This window comes from Lepidochelys kempii, chromosome 15, assembly GCF_965140285.1.
Source record: "Lepidochelys kempii isolate rLepKem1 chromosome 15, rLepKem1.hap1, whole genome shotgun sequence".
Classification (NCBI taxonomy): domain Eukaryota; kingdom Metazoa; phylum Chordata; order Testudines; family Cheloniidae; genus Lepidochelys; species Lepidochelys kempii.
In genome coordinates, this window is record NC_136394.1 from 8,114,385 (window position 1) to 8,136,587 (window position 22,203).

The window sequence follows — 22,203 nt, forward strand, 5'->3', positions numbered from 1 at the left end:
CAACAGCAAATTCATCCCCATTATATTAGATTTATTTATAAAGTAAAATTCAATCTCTGATTTTTTTAAATAATTGTTGTGAAGCATGTTTCAGCTTTAACTTCAACACTTCCCTAATAAAAGCCTCCCTGCTGCCACATTATAAATGCAGTGCCTGCAGTTTTTGCATGTTTGTCATGGAAAAGATTATGATGGGCATAAATAAAAGCACCATGAAGTCTCTTACACAACTGAGAGAATGTGTATGTGTAAGACAACCCTGCCAGACTTGCTTCAAAATTATGCTAAATTTGATTCAACAATTCTTTCTCAAATTAACAAAATTTGCATTTTAAATCACCATTGATGCTGGAACCAACGTCTCAGAAGCCACTTTAAACAGAAACAACTTAGAAAGAGCATGCACCCAGGGCTATTTTTTTTCCAGAGAAAACAAAATTAGCATAAAACTCCAGCACCTGCAGAGCTTATGTTCTGACACTGGGTTTTATCGTGAGGAAAAATAGTCCGCTCAGAAACCAATTCCTTTTTCTGGAAAATCATTTATGAAGACTTTGAAACTAGGCCAACATCTAAAACCATCTTCTCAAATCCTGCTCTGATGCCAGAAGCAGGAACTTGTTTTCTCTTGCCACAGAGGGCAGGACAAGAGGCAATGGGTTCAAACTACATCACAGCAGAATTAGATTAAATCTAAGAACAATAGGACAATGGAACAGACTGCCCTAGGGAGTCTGTGGAAGATTCTTGACTGGAAGTTTAAAAGGAGGCTGAACAGCCAAGTCTTGGATGGTTTAGACACAGCAAATCCTGCATCTTGGCAGGGGGCTAGACTAGATCACTCTGATGGTCCCTTCTAACCCTATGAATTAGTAGGGGAAGCTAAAGTGGACGGGAACCTGGAGGCAGTGACCATGAGATGGTTGAATTCAGGATCCTGACACAGGGAAGAAGGGAGAGCAGCAGAATACGGACCCTGGACTTCAGAAAAGCAGACTTTGACTCCCTCAGGGAACTGATGGGCAGGATCCCCTGGGAGGATAACTAACATGAGGGGGAAAGGAGTCCAGGAGAGCTTGCTGTATTTTAAAGAATCTTTATTGAGGTTACAGGGACAAACCATCCCAACGTGTAGAAAGAATAGTAAATGTGGCAGGCGACCAGCTCCTCTTAACGGTGAAATCCTTGCTGATCTTGAACACAAAAAAGAAGCTTACAAGAAGTGGAAGATTGGACAAATGACCAGGGAAGAGTATAAAAATATTGCTCGGGCATGCAGGAGTGAAATCAGGAAGGCCAAATCACACCTGGAGTTGCAGCTAGCAAGAGATGTTAAGAGTAACAAGAAGGGTTTCTTCAGGTATGTTAGCAACAAGAAGAAAGTCAAGGAAAGTGTGGGCCCCTTACTCAATGAGGGAGGCAACCTAGTGACAGAGGATGTGGAAAAAGCTAATGTACTCTCAATGCTTTTTTTGCCTCTGTCTTCACGAACAAGGTCAGCTCCCAGACTGCTGCACTGGGCAGCACAGCATGGGGAGGAGGTGACCAGCCCTCTCTGGAGAAAGAAGTGGTTCGGGACTATTTAGAAAAGCTGGACATGCACAAGTCCATGGGGCCAGATGTGCTGCATCCGAGAGTGCTAAAGGAGTTGGCGGATGTGATTGCAGAGCCATTGGCCATTATCTTTGAAAACTCATGGCGATCGGGGGAAGTCCCGGATGACTGGAAAAAGGCTAATGTAGTGCCTATCTTTAAAAAAGGGAAGGAGGAGGATCCTGGGAACTACAGGCCAGTCAGCCTCACCTCAGTCCCTGGAAAAATCATGGAGCAGGATCTCAAGGAATCAATTCTGAACCTCTTAGAGGAGAGGAAAGTGATCAGGAACAGTCAGGATGGATTCACCAAGGGCAAGTCATGCCTGACTAATCTAATTGCCTTCTATGACGAGATAACTGGCTCTGTGGATGAGGGGAAAGTGGTGGACGTGTTGTTCCTTGACTTTAGCAAAGCTTTTGACACGGTCTCCCACAGTATTCTTGCCAGCAAGTTAAAGAAGTATGGGCTGGATGAATGCACTATAAGGTGGGTAGAAAGTTGGCTAGAATGTTGGGCCCAACGGGTAGTGATCAATGGCTCCATGTCTAGTTGGCAGCCGGTATCAAGTGGAGTGCACCAAGGGTTGGTCCTTGGGCCGGTTTTGTTCAATATCTTCATTAATGATCTGGAGGATGGTGTGGATTGCACCCTCAGCAAGTTCGCAGATGACACTAAATTGGGAGGAGAGGTAGATACGCTGGAGGGTAGAGATAGGATACAGAGGGCCCTAGACAAATGAGAGGATTGGGCCAAAAGAAATCTGATGAGGTTCAACAAGGACAAGTGCAGAGTCCTGCACTTAGGACGGAAGAACCCCATGCACCGCTACAGACTAAGGACCGAATGGCTCGGCAGCAGTTCTGCAGAAAAGGACCTAGGGGTTACAGTGGACGAGAAGCTGGATCTGAGTCAACAGTGTGCCCTTGTTGCCAAGAAGGCCAATGGCATTTTGGGATATATACGTAGGGGCCTTGCCAGCAGATTGAGGGACGTGATCATTCCCCTCTATTCGACATTGGTGAGGCCTCATCTGGAGTACTGTGTCCAGTTTTGGGCCCCACACTAGAAGGAGGATGTGGAAAAATTGGAAAACGTCCAGCGGAGGGCAACAAACATGATTGGGGACTGGAACACATGACTTATGAGGAAAGGCTGAGGGAACTGGGATTGTTTAGTCTGCGGAAAAGAAGAATGAGGGGGGCTTTCAACTACCTGAAAGGGGGTTCCAAAGAGGATGGATCTAGACTGTTCTCAGGGGTAGCTGATGACAGAACAAGGAGTAATGGTCTCAAGTTGCAATGGGGGAGGTTTACGTTGGAAATTAGGAAGAACTTCTTCACTAGGAGGATGGTGAAACACTGGAATGCGTTACCTAGGGAGGTGGTGGAATCTCCTTCCTTAGAAGTTTTTAAGGTCAGGCTTGACAAAGCTCTGGCTGGGATGATTTAATTGGGGATTGGTCCTGCTTTGAGCAGGGGGTTGGACTAGATGACCTCCTGAGGTCCCTTCCAACCCTGATATTCTATGATTCTATGCATTGTTCCAAATCATCATAATCTTTGCTTTTCATGAATACAGATGGACATCCATTCAAGGGTGTAGAATATGGCTCTGGCACAAGAAGCAAAAGCTCCTATACGAATCAAGTTCCACAATGACAATTAGCTATCACTAACTTTGGAGTGGGTGATATAAATAAAGGTGTAACTGGAGCACCTTTCATCTTCTCTGACAGTAGCTAGCTAACATCTTCAACTTTTTACTGTTAACTTCAAGGCTTCTTTCTCCATTAATTTCTGTCTGCAGTCAGCTGGTTAATTTTCAGAAACTACAGAAAATGCTTTGTTGGAGGATTACTTAATATGTATGTGTCTTACAGATCCTTACCCTACTGTGCTGAAAGTGAGATCCCACGCCAATCCCAGAAGGGGAACCAGGGGAAGGAACTGGAGAGGAATTTGGAGAAGAGTGGAGATTCCCCGTGATTAAAATTCCAATGTCATTGTCCATGTCATCTGGGAATGGGAGGTCAAACATGTCATCTGAAAGAAAGGGAGAGAAAAAGATAAGTCCCTTGTCTAGCCTGTGATCCAGTTAAAATAAATAAAGTCCTGTTCACTGATCTACTGTACATTAGACACCAATTCCCTTTTCCAGAATGCTCCTATTGCGACGGCCTTGATCTGTACACTGAAAAGGCTGCTGAAGGCAAGCAGTACATCTTTTATTATTTTATCCCACTTAGTCAGTACTTTTGATCCCAGCAGCAGATTTAAAAACAAAAATAAGGTTGACAGATTGGCTGACATCTCTGACAATCCTGAATTTTAGGGATGGTCATATACTGAACAAAAGATTTTCATGTCAAATCAGCTTGCTAGCAGTCCAAATGGAAATAATTGTTAGGTTAGACTGAATTAACTCTCACAGCAGTTGGTCATAGCTGCTCTCAGCAATCTAATTGTCAACAAAATATTTGAAACGCATTAAAAACTAAAATGTATTTAAGTTAGCCTTTAGCAGGTGCTGTACTTTAAGCTTTTAGTGCTACAGGCCAGATTCTGGCAGCCTCACTCACGTCATCTTATTCTGTGAGTAGTCTCATTGACTTCAAGAGAACTGCTCAGAGAGTGAAGTACTACTCAATGTAAGGATAGCAGAATCTGGCCTTTAGTGAAATACGAGGTTAGAAATTAATTTCATAATTACTTCAAAATACTGCATATTATTTTGCTAAGTCTCTGATTTTTATATGAAACTTTCATTTTCCCATTGGCCCAAAAATGAAAACAAAGCCTGATGAATTGCCATTTTATCTCATGAAAACTCATCAATTCATATCATTATTGTACCCTGGATTAATCTAAATAATATCTGTGAGAGCCCAATGGAGGCCTGGAATATAGGATAGCTTAGAACAGAGGTTCTCATACTGTAGTTCACAGAGAGCTGGGACCTTGATTCTCACTGCTTCTACAGTCATCCATGGTTTTGTTTTTTTGTTTTTAAAAAGCATCAACTTATGTTAAAGCAACCGAAAATGTGGAGAAGCTATGTTAGCTGACTCCAAGGGAGGACACAGGTTCTCCCCCATGTACCTGGAGCAGCTAGAGAAGCCAGAGCTGAGTCAGAAGTTGCCAGTGATAAATCATTCTAATAATAATCTCACTGTATGAGGAGAGATTAAAGAGGCTAGGACTTTTCAGCTTGGAAAAGAGGAGACTAAGGGGGGATATGATAGAGGTCTATACAATCGTGAGTGGTGTGGAGAAAGGGAATAAGGAAAAGTTATTTACTTGTTCCCATAATATAAGAACTAGGGGCCACCAAATGAAATTAATGGGTAGCAGGTTTAAAACAAATAAAAGGAAGCTCTTCTTCACGCAGCGCACAGTCAACCTGTTAGGTTCACTCCCTCTGGGGCACCTGGCATTGGTCACTGTCAGCAGACAGGATACTGGGCTGGATGGACCTTTGGTCTGACCCAGTATGACCATTCTTATGTTCTTGTTCATTATGCCTCCCAACCCCCGGCACACACCTCCAAAAAGCATGACTTAGTGCAACAGACATGCTAAATGCTAAAATACTTCCATACTTCCACAACAGACATGCTAAAATACCTAAATACTTCCATAATACTTTGCCATTTATGCATTTGCTGTAGATACATAAGGACAGTGGCTAGACAGCAAATGGAATGAGATGACCCATATAATCATAAAAAGGAGGGGAGCTGGTCCATGAAACATTCTCTTAAGATGTGGTCCAAGCAATGAAAGCTGACAAATGCCAAGCTTAGAGGATTTTAGAATTGGTTCGAAAAAATAGGTCAACATTTTTATGAAAAATGTATCCCTTTTTTAATCAAAAAGTTTCAACCAGCTCTAGAGGTTTGCATTGGTATATACAGCCTTTCACCTGCAAATCAATGATTTGATTAGGTTGTGACCAAAAGTTGTTGTATTATGTTGGTTCAATGGCTTAAATGAAATTTAAGTGATGGCCTCAGTCCAGTTCTTAGTGGACTGACATCCACATCACACAACCACCACGAGTTGCAGCTTTTCCTGTCAGTCTTAGGACTGAATGTACACTGAGACAATTTGCTCTTTCTCCTAGAGAAGTCCCTCCAAAACAGAATTAAGTCACATTAGCGAGATGAGAAAACTTGAACTCCAGCTGATCATGTTCCATCTGTTCTGTTGCTAAAGAAAGTTCACTTCCCTGGACTGTCAATCCATTTTATTATTTTGCTTAATTTATTTTTTAAATAAAGACACCTGAATAGTTGTTATTTTTGGGCTCCAGACTTATTAGCTAATAAAAATATTTTAAAAGAACAGCCAGTTTAAATCCAAGTTTAGATAACTTTATTATGCCCAGTTACTGTTATAGCTCTGATAAGTGGCATCATATAGTTATCTCGGCACTTACGACTTCCTGGTACAAGGGACAGATAGAGGAAAAAGAAGAGGTTACTTGTAGAGTAACTAGAGTTCTTCGAGATGTTTGTCCTGATGGGTGCTCCATTTCAGGTGTGTATGCCCTCCACATGCCTTTGATCAGAGATTTTTGGTAGCAGTACCCGCTTGATCTGCACCTGTGCTCTAGACACCCTTGTCCTCCATAGCAAGTGTACATAGGGCAGCATGGTAAAACTACCCTCAGTTCCGTCTGTACCACAAAGTCCCGCGAGACAAGATTCCAATGCAGAGGGAAAGGAAGGTGGGTAGTGGAGCACCCACAGTGACAAACACCTTAAATGAACTCCAGTTCCTATACAAGGTAGTTAACCCCTCCTTCTTTATATCCATATGGCCACTCCACTTCAGGTGACTCCTTACCAGTACACCCTGCAGGAGGTAGAAGCTTCGGAACCAGATTTAAGGCTGATAACAGAACTGTAATACCAAAGGCAACATCTGCCCTAGATGTGTGCACTAAAGCATCGCGTTTGGAGAAACTGTGAACGGAAGCCCAAGTGGCAGCTCTGCAAATTTCCGCAACTGGTATATTTTTAACCGTGTCATGGAAGTACACTGACATCTGGTAGAAATGGCTATTATTTTAGGAGGGGCTGAACATTAACAGCCTCAAAACAAGAGAGGATGCAATCCAAAACTCACTTTGAAATTCTTTGGGTGAAAATCATGGATCCCTCAGCCCTATCTGCAAAAGAAACAGTCAGAGACTTTCTGAATGGTTGGGTTCTATCCAGACATAAGGCTAATACCCTTCTAACACATAATATATGGAGGACAGCTTCCTCCTTGGTCTTATGTGGCTTAGAGAAGAAAACTGCATATTGAATGAGCTGGTTGGCATGGCAGTCTGAGGATACCTGAGGTAAAAACTTGTGATGTGACAGAAGGGATATTTTCTCCTTGTAGAAAACTGAAAGGGGGATCTATCATTAATGCACTGGAATATTGGTGGCAAAGGAAAGTTTCATCAAACAACTGGAGGACCAAATTTAAATCCCACACCACAGTGAGCTCTCTGGTATCTGGGAAACAGTTAATCAACCCTTTGAAAATCCCTCCACATGGGAATGGAAGGCACTAATAGCCTCTAAATGAACTTGAACAGAATTCAGGGGAAGTCTTGACTTCTTCAAGTCCAACAGGTAATCCAGAACAGCTGAGAGGGAAGAATGGACAGGTGACAACGGTCACTGGATACACTAATGATGAAATCTCTTCCATTTTTGCTGGTAAGTCTTCCTAGTTGAGTCTTTTCTGCTGTTTAATAAAACTTATTGCACCTCTCTCAAACAAGAGACTTCTACCCTAGAGAACCATCAAGGAACCAAGCCCTGAGCCATAGAATGTTCAAATCGGGGTGAAGAACTGGACCAACTCAACTCTTGAGTTAGCAAGTGGGAAATAACTGGAAGCTGTAAGGCTGGGTCAGAAGTGAGGTGAATCAGCGAAGGAAACCAAACTTGTCTTGGCCAAGTTGGTATAACCTTTGCTCTGTTTTTCTTGATCTTGTTTAGTACCTTGAATATCAATGGTAACAGGTGACAGGCATAAAGGAGGAAGGCTTGCCTCATGGATTGATGGCTTATGCATCCTTTAAAGCAAAGTTTCTTGCACTTTCTGTTTATGGTGGTGATAATGACTCTACACGTTAGGAAAATATGTTTGAGGATCAGGCTGTCTGATGCCCACTCATAATCTTGGGAGAAGTCCCTGCTCAAATAATCAGCCATGGTGTTTTTATTGCCTAGAAGCTAAGAGGCTGAAATGAAAACGTGATTGGCTATGCACTAGGTCCATAGCTTTATTGTTCCAGCACAAAGAGAAAGAGATCTCCCACCTCCTTGGTGATTTTTGTAGTATATCTATCTATGTTGGCTGCTATGATCTTGATGGATAGACCCTTGATTATTGGAAGGAAGTGAATGCAGGCACACCTGACCACCATGAGCTCCAGGAGACTGATGTAGAGAGAGGTCTCCTGGGCAGACCTTTTGCCTGAGACAGTCTGTATGGAGATGAGCTACCTATCGCTTGAGGGATGCATCTGAGGTTATAGGGACTGTAGTGGGAAGTTCAATAAAGGAAACTCCTGCACAGACCTTGGATGGGTTCTCCCACCAACTGAGTGAGTGCAGAACTCGATAAGGAAAGGACACCAATTTGTCAAGACTCAGTTTGTTTGGACTGTAGACGATTCTCAGCTTTGGAAGCAGTGTAGGTGCAACCTGGTGTGTAGTGTGGCAAAAATGCAAGCTGCCATAGGACCTACATGTTGAAGACAACATTTGACCATTGTTTGTGGGCTTTGTTGAACACTGGAAGTCAGATTTGTCAGTACTGTAAATCCGACAGTAGGTAAGCCCTGGATGTTACGACATCCAGAGATGCCCATATAAACGGTTTATACTGAACTGCTGTCAAAGTGGACTTTTCCACATTGAGTTGGAGTCCTAACCTGTTGAATAGGGTCATAGATTTCCTTACTGCAGAGACTTCATTGTATGATTAGCCCATAAGGAGCCAACTGTTGAGGTAAGGAAACACCATTATTCCACACTAACATAGGTGAGCAGCCTCCACTGCCAGGATCTTCTAAAAGACCCTCGTGGATGAATTAACCAAATGGGAGCACCCGATACTGGAAGTGATTCTGGCTGACCATGAAACAGAGGAATCTTTTGTGAGATGGATGTACCACAAGGTGAAAACAGGCATTCTGAAGGTTGAATCTAAATGATGGAATTATAGTTGCGAAAGTTACCATCCTGAACTTTTGCACTTTGATGAAAGTATTCAGCACCCTGAGATCTAAGAGCAGTCTCCATCTCCTGTTCTTTTTGGGAACCAGAAAGTACTTGGAATGAAACCCCTTACCTCTCTGTTGGCAGAAACCAGTTCTATGGCTCTGTAGAGGAGGGAGAGGATTTGTGTCTCAATAAGTTTCAGAGTAACAGCCGTGTTAGTCTGTATTCGCAAAAAGAAAAGGAGTACTTGTGGCACCTTAGAGACTAACCAATTTATTTGAGCATAAGCTTTCGTGAGCTACAGCTCACTTCATCGGATGCACAGTATGCATCCGATGAAGTGAGCTGTAGCTCACGAAAGCTTATGCTCAAATAAATTGGTTAGTCTCTAAGGTGCCACAAGTACTCCTTTTCTTTTTGTCTCAATAAGCGTTTGTGAGATGGGTTTCTGAAACAGGATAAGAAGGGGTCGGGGTGGGGGGAATGGAAATAAAGAAGATGAATAACCTGATGCTACAACCCCCAAAACTCATCTGCCAGATGTAATCTGCTCCCATGAAGGCCGAAACCAGGGAAGAGAGTCTGCAACAGTTGGGAGAAGGTAGAAAGAATAGTGCAGTTCTAGATTCTGAGTTGGGGGCTGTTCTTGACCATCAACCAAAACATCAACATTGACATTTAGATGACAAGGAAGATTTGATAGTACTGGAAGATACAACAAATGTTTTCTTTTCTGAAACCCAGGCCTCTTCTTAGATGGTTCAGAAGACTAGGGAACTGACTGGGTAGAATCTTTGATCTGTCTGTGACCTGCTAAATTTTCTGTTGTTCATAGATGTGTAGAGCCCAAGAGATCTGTGGCCTTCAACTCCTTGAGAATGTGCAAGGATTCAACAGTGAACTCACTCAAGAGCTTAAGTCAACCAAAAAGAAGGCCTTCTACAGTGTTCTAGATTTCCCTTGGGAATCTTGATGTTTGCCACCAAGATGCATGATGCATGACAACTGCTGTAGAAATAGATCAGGCTGCTGTGTCCTCTCCATCAAGGTCACTGCTAAGAGCTGAACCTCTGTGATGATCATCTGAAACTGTTCCCTATTTTCTAGAGGGAGATGTTCAATAAACAAATTGCATTTGCTATAGTTTGTGTGTTTATATTGAGTAATCAGAGCTTGATAATTAGTGGTCCTAAACTGTAACATTGTGAATGAGTAGCTCTTGTGACCAAAGAGATCTAGGCATTTTTGGCCTTTATGATGTGGCACTGCTTTTAAGCAAGTGACAGACATCACTGGTTTGGTCAATGCAATGTACCTCTCTACAGGTATGCATGCCTAAACTTATTCTTCCAGTTTATCCTGGATCTACTCTTGAACATCCAACAGATGTTGCACTTAGTTGGGATATGCATGTCTCCCAAACAACAAATACAAGAAAGACCATCACTGACCAGGACAGATTCCTGGCAATGTTTGAATCCCAGGGAAACAGGTTTACCCTGGGTAAATAACTATTGAGAAGAGGACCCCTTCAAAAATGGGGCATGGGAGGGTTGTCTAAGGAAATAAACCTCATAGATAAAAAGAAAAATTCTAAATCGAGATTGAACTAAAAGTAGAGCTACACCTAAAACTAAACAAACCAAGAAGCTATTCCTAGAGCAATCTAGAAGTGGGGAGCGCAGTACACTCTGCCTCAGACTGAGGCAGTTGACAGCAGTTCGTCCACATTGCTATCTGTACAAGGCATGAGGATGGCTAAGAGCACGTGTGTGGACCGAAGTAGAACATTAACTTCTTTGGAAAACTGTTACTACTACTACTGTTATTCCTAATTCTTGGAACCACCTTGTCAGCCTGGACCAGGCATTGTCAAGACAGGTCATCCATAAAGACGGGAAAAGTGGCTGACTGATGAGCCACATTAAGGGTATTCTCTGGAGCACATACTTGGGTGGAGCTCTGCCAGGCCAGGTTTGCTTGCTCTGTAGAAACTTCTGTGGATTATGGGTTCTAAATTGCTTTTGCTTAAAATCCTATGACAAATGGCAATCTGTCTCGTTTTAAATAATAATTGCTGGTTGTTTGCTAAATTCAATTGAGTTTGTGTGTTCTTCTGCTCTTTCTACCTTTAAAGCGAAGTGCTAATAATACTTAAAGGTCTTAGAGAGACTGAAACATTAGTTTTGCTTACAGGTCTCAAAACAGGATTGACTTATTTTAATTCAGTTTGTTTATGTTAATATGTGGGAAGTGACTAAAAAGATAATGGAGAGAAAACAAGTTAACTCTGTACAAAAAGTACATTCTCATTGCTCAGTCATTTGAAACACAAGTTATGAGGCCAAGGCTTGTTCAGATGATGGAAAGTTACCAGTTTAAAACACAAAGCAAAATGTTACTTTCAATGTGGCAATATATTTTCACGATATTTTTCTTATCCAGATTTTGCAGGAAGCAGAGACATTGACAAACATAATGACTATCATTACTACATGCTTAAAACTTCCACTAAAATCCTCTGTTTTCGGGGGTGGGGGGGTGGCAGGTCAGGGAGAACAGAGGAAGCCAAAATAAAGATTAATTAGAAGAACAGCCAGTTTTGTTTTAAAACACAGTGTAATAGTACACATTTCTAGGTAGCTTAAGTTTGCTTAATAGTATACAATTAATAGCAGGGATATAACTTGCTAAACTCCATTTCTAAACTTGTGGTGGCTGAATAGACTGATTCCATTTGATCTGAATGTAAGGGATTTAATTGCAAAGGGGAGACTTTTTGTCTTGAACTACTTACAGTAATTTCAAGCTGGGTTGCTAAGTGTGTTTAAACCTACACAGGCTGGTTGTTTCCCTTCATATTCTGAAGAGAGCAATGGATGGCTAAAGCACTGAATTAACCTAGTTTATTAACTTCCTTCCTACAACCCTGCTGCACAAAACAGAAGTAATGCCATGCTCTGTTTAGCCTCCAAAACACAAATGAGATGACTAATAGCGTAGAAGGCAGTTTAATTATTAAACACAGAACAGAGTTAAGAAAATTAAATTTAACACCATTTTGGAAAACGCCAGTCCTTGTACATGATTCTAATTAGCATCTGAAGCACTAAAGTCCAGGTTAATGCAGGTTAAATATTTGTACACACTGCATTCAGTCAGGATTCTAGGGCCTTGAAAGGCAGCTGCGTATGTATTAAGAATAGCTTCCCCCTTGTGAGGCCCACTGAAATTCCACGAGGAGCAGATCAAAGACTCATTAAAAATAGATTTTTTTCCTACTTCTTATTGCAACTTCCCTCTTGAAGCATTTTATTTTATATTTTTTGTAACTACCACTTTAAATGGTTTTAAAGCCATTTTTAAAGATCCTTTGCAAAATAATAAACTAGAAAAACCATATCTGATAAAAGTATTAAATAACAGCAATCCTACTGATTAAGCTTATACAGTTAATCGTATAAAAGAATACACCTGCTAGACACCTGCCAACAGCCTAGCCTAACCTATACAAGATTGTATTTTTTGAAACAAGATCATTCCATGCAACTTTATATACATGACTGTTGCTTAAATAACGGGATCTTCCAATTAAAAGAATGGCCTGATCAATTCAATAGACACATGCAACTAACATATGTACCTATATGTGACTAGTCACAACAGGAAAGAACATGCTACTGATACAAAGCTATCTGGATTCTTTTTTCTTCCCCATGTACAGAACGTTCTACTGGTGCTGAGCAACAGGATTGTCTACATTCAGACTAATTTATGAAGCGTGCTGTTTACGCTGTTCATTTGCTTCCAAACAAGCCAGCAGAGGATGTGGTTGTTGGTCAGGATACCTAAAAAGGCTAGTCAGACTCCCTGGTACACTGTTCTCCCACTGCAATGAGTTACTGCCATTAAAAGTCAATGACAATTACTTGTAAAAAGGCTTGGAAGAATTCATTTTTTAAATTATATTTCAATAGATAAAAACTGAAAAATGTTTCAAATTGATTTATCAACAAATGTTCATAGTTGTGAAAACTTATGGGTCAATTTAAATTTTCACTTGTAGGAAATTATGGGGAAGACAGATTAGACAATATCTTTTATTGGTCCTGACCTGAAGAAGATCTCTGTGTAAGCTCAAAAGCTTGTCTGACTCATCAACAGAAGTTGGTCCAATAAGAGGAGGTTACTCACCTTGTGCAGTAACAATGGTTCTTCGAGTTGTGTCCCTATGGATGCTCCATAGTAAGTGTATCTGTGCCCCTGCGCCTCTAATCAGAGATTTTTGGTAGTAGCGTCCCTTGAGCCTGCACATGTGCTCTCCCTCCCTCGTGGTCTGCCTTGAGGCTATCTAGCACTGCACAGGCAAACCTCCCCCACAGTTCCTTCTCTACCGCAGAACCCTATGGAGTGGAGGAGGGCAGGCTGTGGAGCACCCATAGGGACACCTCTTGACAGTGAGTAACTTCCTGTTCTTCTTCGAGTGGGTATCCCTATGGGTGCTCCACTGTAGGTGACTGCTGAGCAGTACCCACCACTGGAGGCTGGGACTTCGGAGTGGAGTCTGTTACTACAGAGAGTACTGTGGAGTCGAAGATGGCATCAGAGGCTGAATTTCCAGTGATCACATAATGTTCTGCGAAAGTGTGGGCAGAGCCCAAGTCACTGCTCTGCAGATTTGCAAGACAGGGTCATTTTTAAGGAATGTGACTGAGGTAGAAATTGACCTCATGGAGTGTGTACGGATTCTGGATGAAGGCAGCAGGTTGTGCCCTTGATAAGCGATTAATGCAGCAGAGACCCATTTGGATAGTGTTTGAGCCAATATTGCCCAGCGTTTGAATCTTTGCTCGAGCAAAAGGAAGAGGTCAGGGGACTTCCTGAAGTCCTTAGTCCTGTCCAAGTAGAATGATAGTGCTCTTCTACTTCTTGCATACGCAGAATTGCCTCACTGATGTCACGATCTGGGTTTGGGGAAAAACAGGAAGATGGATCTGTTGATTTATATGGAAAGTGGAGGCAACTTTAGGGAGAAACGTGGGATACGGCCTCAGAGTTACTTTGTTTTTAAAAAAAGGTGTACTTGTGGCACCTTAGAGACTAACCAATTTATTTGAGCATGAGCTTTCGTGAGCTACAGCTCACTTCATCGGATGCATACCGTGGAAACTGCAGCAGACTTTATATACACACACAGAATATGAAACAATACCTCCTCCCACCCCACTGTCCTGCTGGTAATAGCTTATCTAAAGTGATCATCAGGTGGGCCATTTCCAGCACAAATCCAGGTTTTCTCACCCTCCACCCCCCCACACAAATTCACTCTCCTGCTGGTGATAGCCCATCCAAAGTGACAACTCTTTACACAATGTGCATGATAATCAAGTCTGGCTATTTCCTGCACAAATCCAGGTTTTCTCACATCCCCCCCACCCCCATACACACACAAACTCACTCTCCTGCTGGTAATAGCTTATCCAAACTGACCACTCTCCAAGTTTAAATCCAAGTTAAACCAGAACATCTGGGGGGGGGGGGGGTAGGAAAAAACAAGAGGAAACAGGCTACCTTGCATAATGACTTAGCCACTCCCAGTCTCTATTTAAGCCTAAATTAATAGTATCCAATTTGCAAATGAATTCCAATTCAGCAGTTTCTCGCTGGAGTCTGGATTTGAAGTTTTTTTGTTTTAAGATAGCGACCTTCATGTCTGTGATTGCGTGACCAGAGAGATTGAAGTGTTCTCCGACTGGTTTATGAATGTTATAATTCTTGACATCTGATTTGTGTCCATTTATTCTTTTACGTAGAGACTGTCCAGTTTGACCAATGTACATGGCAGAGGGGCATTGCTGGCACATGATGGCATATATCACATTGATGGATGTGCAGGTGAACGAGCCTCTGATAGTGTGGCTGATGTTATTAGGCCCTGTGATGGTGTCCCCTGAATAGATATGTGGGCACAATTGGCAACGGGCTTTGTTGCAAAGATAAGTTCCTGGGTTAGTGGTTCTGTTGTGTGGTATGTGGTTGTTGGTGAGTATTTGCTTCAGGTTGCGGGGCTGTCTGTAGGCAAAAATGGCCCACCTGATGATCACTTTAGATAAGCTATTACCAGCAGGACAGTGGGGTGGGAGGAGGTATTGTTTCATATTCTCTGTATATATATAAAGTCTGCTGCAGTTTCCACGGTATGCATCCGATGAAGTGAGCTGTAGCTCACGAAAGCTCATGCTCAAATAAATTGGTTAGTCTCTAAGGTGCCACAAGTACTCCTTTTCTTTTTGCGAATACAGACTAACATGGCTGTTACTCTGAAATTTGTTTTTAAAAAAGACCGAGCATGGTGGGTGTGCCATGAAGGTTGCTAGTTCTCCTATGCGACTAGCTGAAGTGATGGCTGTTAGAAATGCTTTCTTCATGGACAGGTGTAAGAAAGAGCAAGTTACCATGGTCTCAAAGGGAGATCTAGTCAAAGCCATGAGAACTAGGTTAAGATCCCAGGTTGGAGCGGATATCAGGTAAGGGAACCAGACTTGTCTTGGCCAGGAGAGGCTATCAGAATAACTCTTGCTTTGTCTTGTTCAATTTTCAACAGGACCTTGGGTAGAAGAGGAAACGGGAAAAGGTATAAAAGAGGTCCCCATCCCATGGAAGGATAAGGGTGTCTCCCAATGAATGTTTCCCCAGACCGGCCCTGTAGCAGTAACAAGGACATTTTTTGTTCCGGTAAGTACCAAAGAGATCTGTAGTCAGGGTTCCCCAAAGGGTGAATGTATCTTGGAGCAGGTATAAGTTCAGTTCTCATTCGTGCCTGTGAGAAAAATTTCTACTGAGATTGTCGGCTGTCACGTTCTGTATCCCTGGTAGATAGACACCTGAGATAAGCACATTGTGATGGATGCATCAATTCCAAAGTTTGAGTGCTTCCATACCTATGGAGCGAGATCTGGCACCCTCTTGGTGACTTATGTAAAAAGGAAACACTATGAAGGAGAATAAAAAAAACAAAATCAGCTACTACTTATGCTAATGATGCAGATAAGGAAGGGACTGCTGCTTGCTCCATTGGCGGCCAAAGGCCTGAAAGATAACACATCCACTTCTGATACACTGGCCCACTCCTCACTTACATTTTTTATCTGCTAAATATTGTATATACAGTTCATAGTAGCGTTTCCACTTCTTTCATCACTGTCATACTTTTCCAGGCATCGTACAAGGCTAGGTCCTTTCTATGGGCAACACCGTGTTGTTCTAGTAAGTGTAGCACACATTTTCTAAGTAGTGCAGCTACACAGTCATGATTACCTAGCATGATGGAGACACCATCTGAAGTGAACATTCACTGTGTATCCAGATTGTGATCTGTGTAGAATTGTTTTATGGCATCTTTAATATGCCGAGCACCTCATACAGCTAACTGGACAATACCAGCACACTCAGTCTTGTGCCTGACATCATTCTGAGCTCAAAGCTTGATGTAGAGGATTGACATTTTGTTCACTGCAATGTTGATGCTCTTGTCAATTACCAGCGTATGAAATTGTGAATTGCATACAGCAGCCAAGATCTCATTTTGGTCTCCTACATTAATAGATTGTAGAAATTCAAATGCATAGTTCTTGCTCCTCCAGCTGGTAGGAAGATTAACCTATTTCACTGCATGGTTGTGAATGTGCTGCATGGACAATATGGATAAATTTATTTATATAGCAAGAAGTACATTATCAATCAGTATTTTTACTTCATCTCAATTTGCTCACTGACGTTTCCCCTTTTCTGTCCGCTTTCAGTAGACTCCATGCATTAAATGCTTAATTCTAAAGCCATGTTTCCAGTTGTGAAGAATTTTTACTGCATCACCATGAGCTTTCTGAACTAAATGCCATTTCAGAAAGTCCAGTTTCTATTCATTCTATTTTTTACTAGTTGTACTCCCAGCCACTAGAGATGCACTGTCGATAACAGACTGCTATACGGCTGCACAGCTTAAAGGGAGAATTGGTTGACATTCAAAAATTAAAGCCTTCTAACCATTAAAACACAAATTATCAACATCACATGTCAACATATACAAAATAAATATCCTTAAATAAAACAATAATAAGTTCTCAAGCAGCATTTTTCTGACTTTGCCTATTTCTACATTTCAATTATTATTGATGGAAATATTTCTTTTTACCATTAAATTGATGTTTACCGACTTCTAATGATAAAAATGGAACCTTAACAAAGCCTACTTGGAATCTGCGAGGGGAGAATCAGACCCTTCAGAGTTTTGGTGCTCTCTGGCACAGGCCTGATCTAGAGTAGTATCATCTGTAAGGCACAGTGCAGACAGGGATACTTTACCCACCACACTATCTCCAGAGTTAACTTACCATTGTTGGGGCTAAATCCATCCTCATTGGGATAATTTGCTGGAGCTACCTGGATGGTTGCAGAGGTTGGAAATACTAGGATGTGCGTACAAGAGGCATCCTGAGGGGTATTCAGTTGAGATGACTGCAGATTCAGTGCAGTACTGCGGCCAAACACGGATCCCATAGTGACAGCATCTTGCAGGACAGAAACAAAGGCAGAATCATGAATCCTCAGTCTTGCATGTTGTATGTTTGTGTTTAGTTCAATAAAATTACTAGACACATAATCTGGAATGGCATGCTAATAAAAATGTTTTCTGAGGTTTCTTGCTTTAACTCTAAAAGCCTTTTTACTGGTAAAGCCTGATGACTTTAAGGTAACAACACTATACGTATAAACGGAACCTCTAGCCACCTGATCTCATACTGCAGTTCTCTCTATCTTTCCTTCTGTCATCTCATGCTGCTCCTTAGTCCATCCCACACTTAAAAGTAGCATAAAACTGACAGAAGAGAAGGGAAAGGTTTAAAAATCTGTCTAAAAAACCCCAACAACCAAAAAAAAAAAAAAAAAAACCCACCAGATTTTAAAGCAAGACATTTATAGCCAAAAATACCTGTGAATTTTCGTTCGTTGAAAACTGGAAGCCTTATTTACAATCCATAATGCTAATCAAAGTCTGACCTAACCTAAGAACTGAACAGTGATTGTAAATGAAAAAAAATAATTCCCCAAATTCACAAAAAGCTACATAAAATGTAGCACTCCCTGAGATGAAGCGGGAGTATAAATTCAAGCACAAAAAAGCCAACAAAAAGAAACAACAAATACCTACAATTCAAACAAATACAACAAATGAGAAACAGAGGAGGTGGAGAAGGAAACATATTTTTAAAATTAGACAATCCAGGTAATCTTAAAGCCAGAAAATTGTTCCATGATATACTCAACAGCATCTCTTGTTGTCACACTAACTTCCACTTCCTACTGAGGAGCCTCATGAACATAACTTTAATTTGGTTCTCCCTTGTGGATTTCTGTACATAACAGGGCCTCTTCAAGAACAAACGGATATTACGGGGGCCGTGGTTTTAGCCTCATTTTCAATGTGAGTCACAATTCCAATCTCCCCCTCCACCATCCCATCCTCCCCACAAAGACACACACAAACACACTTTTTGATCCTTCACACAGAAGAGTTCCCACAGCAAGAATTTTTGCAGACCCCTCTGCATCAGGGCCCATACAATAGTGATATATTTATTCAAGCTGAATATATGAAACCAGTCTTCCTCCAGGGCATGACTTTCCAAATAAAGATACCAGGAGACCCCATCATCTTGACAGGGCATAAAGAAATCTCCTTCCTGGAAGTAAACTCCCCCAGCACTGCAATTCCAAGTACTACTATAGTCCACTGGGCTGTCCCAAATTATAACTTTTCTTGCTCTTCTTTCATTCATCTATCCTAGTGAGGTCTCACTTTTGTGACCAGAAACCACCCACTTTGAAGAACGTCCAATGTGGACTTTAGGCCAAGGAAAAGTTTTAGTAACATGCATTTCTGTAGTTACCTGGCATCACTACAAAGGACCCCTGGGGCTCCATGGCAACCAAGCAGGCACTGAGGATAGAAGGAGAGTCTGCTGTTGAGATCCCACACATGCGGCACACTTCCTTCAGCTGTTTGCTGATTGTCTGCAGGGAACATTCCCCAAGGAGGATACTCCAGTCTGAAATGCAGTTAGTTTCAAGAGAATGTAACAAAACTCTGGAAATATCTCAGTAATGTTATTTCTACCTTCTGTAATATGGTGGTGTTGGCTGAAAATAAATATTAACAACACTTTGTGCTTCTATGGCATCTCAAACATTAATAAATTAAGCCTCAAAACATCCCTTTGAGATAGAGAAGTACAATCCCTATCTTACAGGTGGAGATAGGCACAGAGAGACTGTGAACTTGAGCAAGTCACTTAAAACGATTCCGTGTTAAAGTTGGGATAAAGCCACGTTCTACTGTTTCTTCTGCTTTAACCACTGGAATAGCTTTCCTTCTATTGGTAATGAAAAGCAGCCCAGGAGATACGAACAAGGAATGAAACAGTTACTGTAAAGTACGTTCTGTTTGTTAGACGGCAAATACTGTTTTCTGGTTCAGGAGGTGTTGCTTCACTCAGAATGTCTTCCAGTAACAGTTCTGGCAATATTAGTTTTGCATTGGTTCTGTTAATCATTTCTTACACAACCATTCAAGTCAAATACGTTATCTTAAGAAGATCCACTGTATCTGAGTGGTGGTGGCAGTAACAGATCATGGTATTCCTTAACTGTTAGTGTGGGATTCAAAAATCCTCTTCCCTTAATTGTAATCTAAATCTCAGCTATTACCCTTATGTAGCGCTGAAGATCAGCTGCTCAGTAAGCATGAGACTTTCCTCCTATTTCACAGGTCCTTCGCCACACACATTCTGTTACTGACACGCAATGTGGTTTGCCCTAACATTTGAATGTTGTGAAAGATGGTAATGTTCAGAAGAAATGTCCTTCTAAAAGGAACCTGATTTATAATTACAAATGGGATCAGAGCTCTGGATCCAAATGACACGTTCTGAACTGCCTTCTAATGTGAATCATTCAAACAAACAGACACTATTTTTCCTCTTAATTTTTAGCAATAAGACACTCTAGGCAGTACATAACTGAGGGATTACTGAAATTGGACTTCGCCTTTAGCCCCTTACTTAACAATGCACCCAGAGCATGCAATAATCCCTCAGAAATGCACTGCCTGCCTCATCCTATTACTTTAATGTCACTCCAGTGTGAGCATTCTTTACATGAGATCATCTCTCAGTTGAACTGTTTCTTTTTCTACAGAAGAAGTAGAAATACAATTGTTTTCATCTGACTAACATGCTGCAAACTGGAGTGCTTGAAATCTGAGTGCTCGGTCAACATGAATCCCCACGCACAACACCAGAAAATGCCATAGCGCTATAATTAAAAAGAAAGAAAGAGCTGTGAAGGTGAGTATTTCTTCAAAGGAGCACTCAGATGCACTGTAAAACCGTGGCAGAGGATCTCCTCTGATAGAACAAAAGCAGTTTAAGACACTGAGGTCAATCTTCTGAAAACAGCTACCAGGAACCCCAACTAAGCAGACAGACTCACAATAGAGCCAGGGGAAAGGATCTGCTGATTTTAAATTAAGTTCTCAATCTCTGTTCCCTTTCACCCTCTCCACTTTAACTGACAGCCCTGTGGTTGGCACCTCATTCCCCAACCAAGGGATAGATAACTGCTTCTTCCTAAAGCCAATTTAAGCTCCTCCTTTGTGTGTACTAGCTGAATTGAAGGTAGTGTAATTTCTGCTTCTTTTCCTACACTGACTGAAGCAGCAGCTCCCTAAGGCTAGCCTGAGTGCTGGTATAGAAAAATGATACACGCTGCTTATCTGATTTATTTTAATTAGCCCCAAACCCATGAATCTGGGATTGCTTTGAATAAGTCACTACAACACCTTAGGTGATTAATGTGAGAATGCACACTGTTTTAAATAAGATCTTTATCCTCCAGCCTACATTACCTTTCATGCTCCAATTCAAACAACAAAACGCACTAAATGTCTTACCTATATCCCAATCCCAGCCCTAAGATTTGCTCCATTTTTCAGTGTGGAATCAGCCACCCAGACCTGCATAAGAGCCACCATCCTTCTGGCTGAAGACAGGTGGAACTCCTTTCAGGGCCTGTACGTGCTGATCTTTAAATTAGGAGGGATCATTCCCTGAGTGAAGCAAGGCACTCCTCTTCCAATCTATGTACTAACTGCATAACTCCAGCCACGATGAGACGTCTCATACCACCTCAAGAAACTGAACTGAGGTCAACTACATGGCAGCACCAGAGTGCCACCATATTGCTAAACTCAAAATCTTGTTTGTAATACTGTTTCTGGTAATCACTGAGTACTGCAGACATGCAAGTAGAAACTTATTTCAGTGCAAGCACAGGCTGGTTGCAGCTTTACTGTATGGGACAGAAAAAGGAATTTTATAGCATAGTCATTCAGTGGTCTGCCAAAGAAAGTATTCATCCAAGTGATTAGAATGCATAGGCTACCAAAAGTAACTTCTGTTAGCTCACATATTCATCTGATTTTAAGGAAGAATAATGTATAAATCACTATCTACTAAATGTTATTGTAAATCAGTTCTACAGTCTTTATAATGAGGTGACCTACAACCTTACCTCAACATATACCATACCAGGTTATTCAATTACTGATTTTTTTAACCCTGTTCAATATTTTATCTTGTTTTTGAATTTGGATCAGCTTTGGAAAATGAAGTTCTCTGCACACTGTTCTTTCTTTCAGTGTAGCCTAAGTAAAATTCTCCATAGTGCCCTGTCAATGTCCACAATCCCCCAATGGGGATGCCAATTGTTGGACATTCCTTGCAGGCCACAAGGTACACCCTAATATTAAGTAAACCCTAGTGACCAGTTCATTTTTAGTTACTTTGCAATTGATGTAATTTTGACACATTGCTCAGTATCGTCACTGTATTCAGTAGAGTTGCTTCCATTTGAAGTTTTAAAATCAGATCTTAACCGTGTATCTGCTACTTTCCTGTGAACACTATACCCTGACAGGATCCATATGGGCCAGCTCCTCAGTTACCCTAAGCTTATGCTAGACTGTGACCAGGACAGGGCTTCACATTTCCAGGGTTAAAATTATACATAGTATGCTACTGTATTAAACCACTCAATAATGCCAGGCTGTACTTCACTTTTGGCTTACTAGTCTCCCTATGGTTACTATCCTTATGCTTTTGTTATTGCTCAACACTAATAGGGCCCATCAGACCAAACTGCACTAAATTACATCAACTGCCTTGTGTGCTACAGCGAATACCTGAGTACTTAGTACTAAACTGAGACTGTGTAAAACTGGATATAGCTGATTGTAACACTTTAAAAAACAAACCGAACCA

General features: G+C 41.4%; 1 protein-coding gene across 4 annotated transcripts in view; it reads right to left on the reverse strand.

Annotated features, from left to right (window-relative positions):
- Positions 1 to 22,203, reverse strand: part of MED13L (mediator complex subunit 13L) — a 442,118-nt gene that overhangs the window by 8,212 nt on the left and 411,703 nt on the right. For 3 of the 4 annotated variants that reach the window (XM_073312881.2, XM_073312880.2, XM_073312882.2), the window contains exons 26-28: positions 18,775 to 18,933; positions 17,218 to 17,394; positions 3,484 to 3,638 (exon numbers count right to left, since the gene is read on the reverse strand). In XM_073312881.2, the coding sequence (XP_073168982.1) occupies positions 3,484 to 3,638; positions 17,218 to 17,394; positions 18,775 to 18,933 (491 nt within the window). Of the gene's footprint in view, positions 1 to 3,483; positions 3,639 to 13,515; positions 13,792 to 17,217; positions 17,395 to 18,774; positions 18,934 to 22,203 lie in introns of those variants that run through there. The other variant, XM_073312883.2, reaches the window with a different exon arrangement.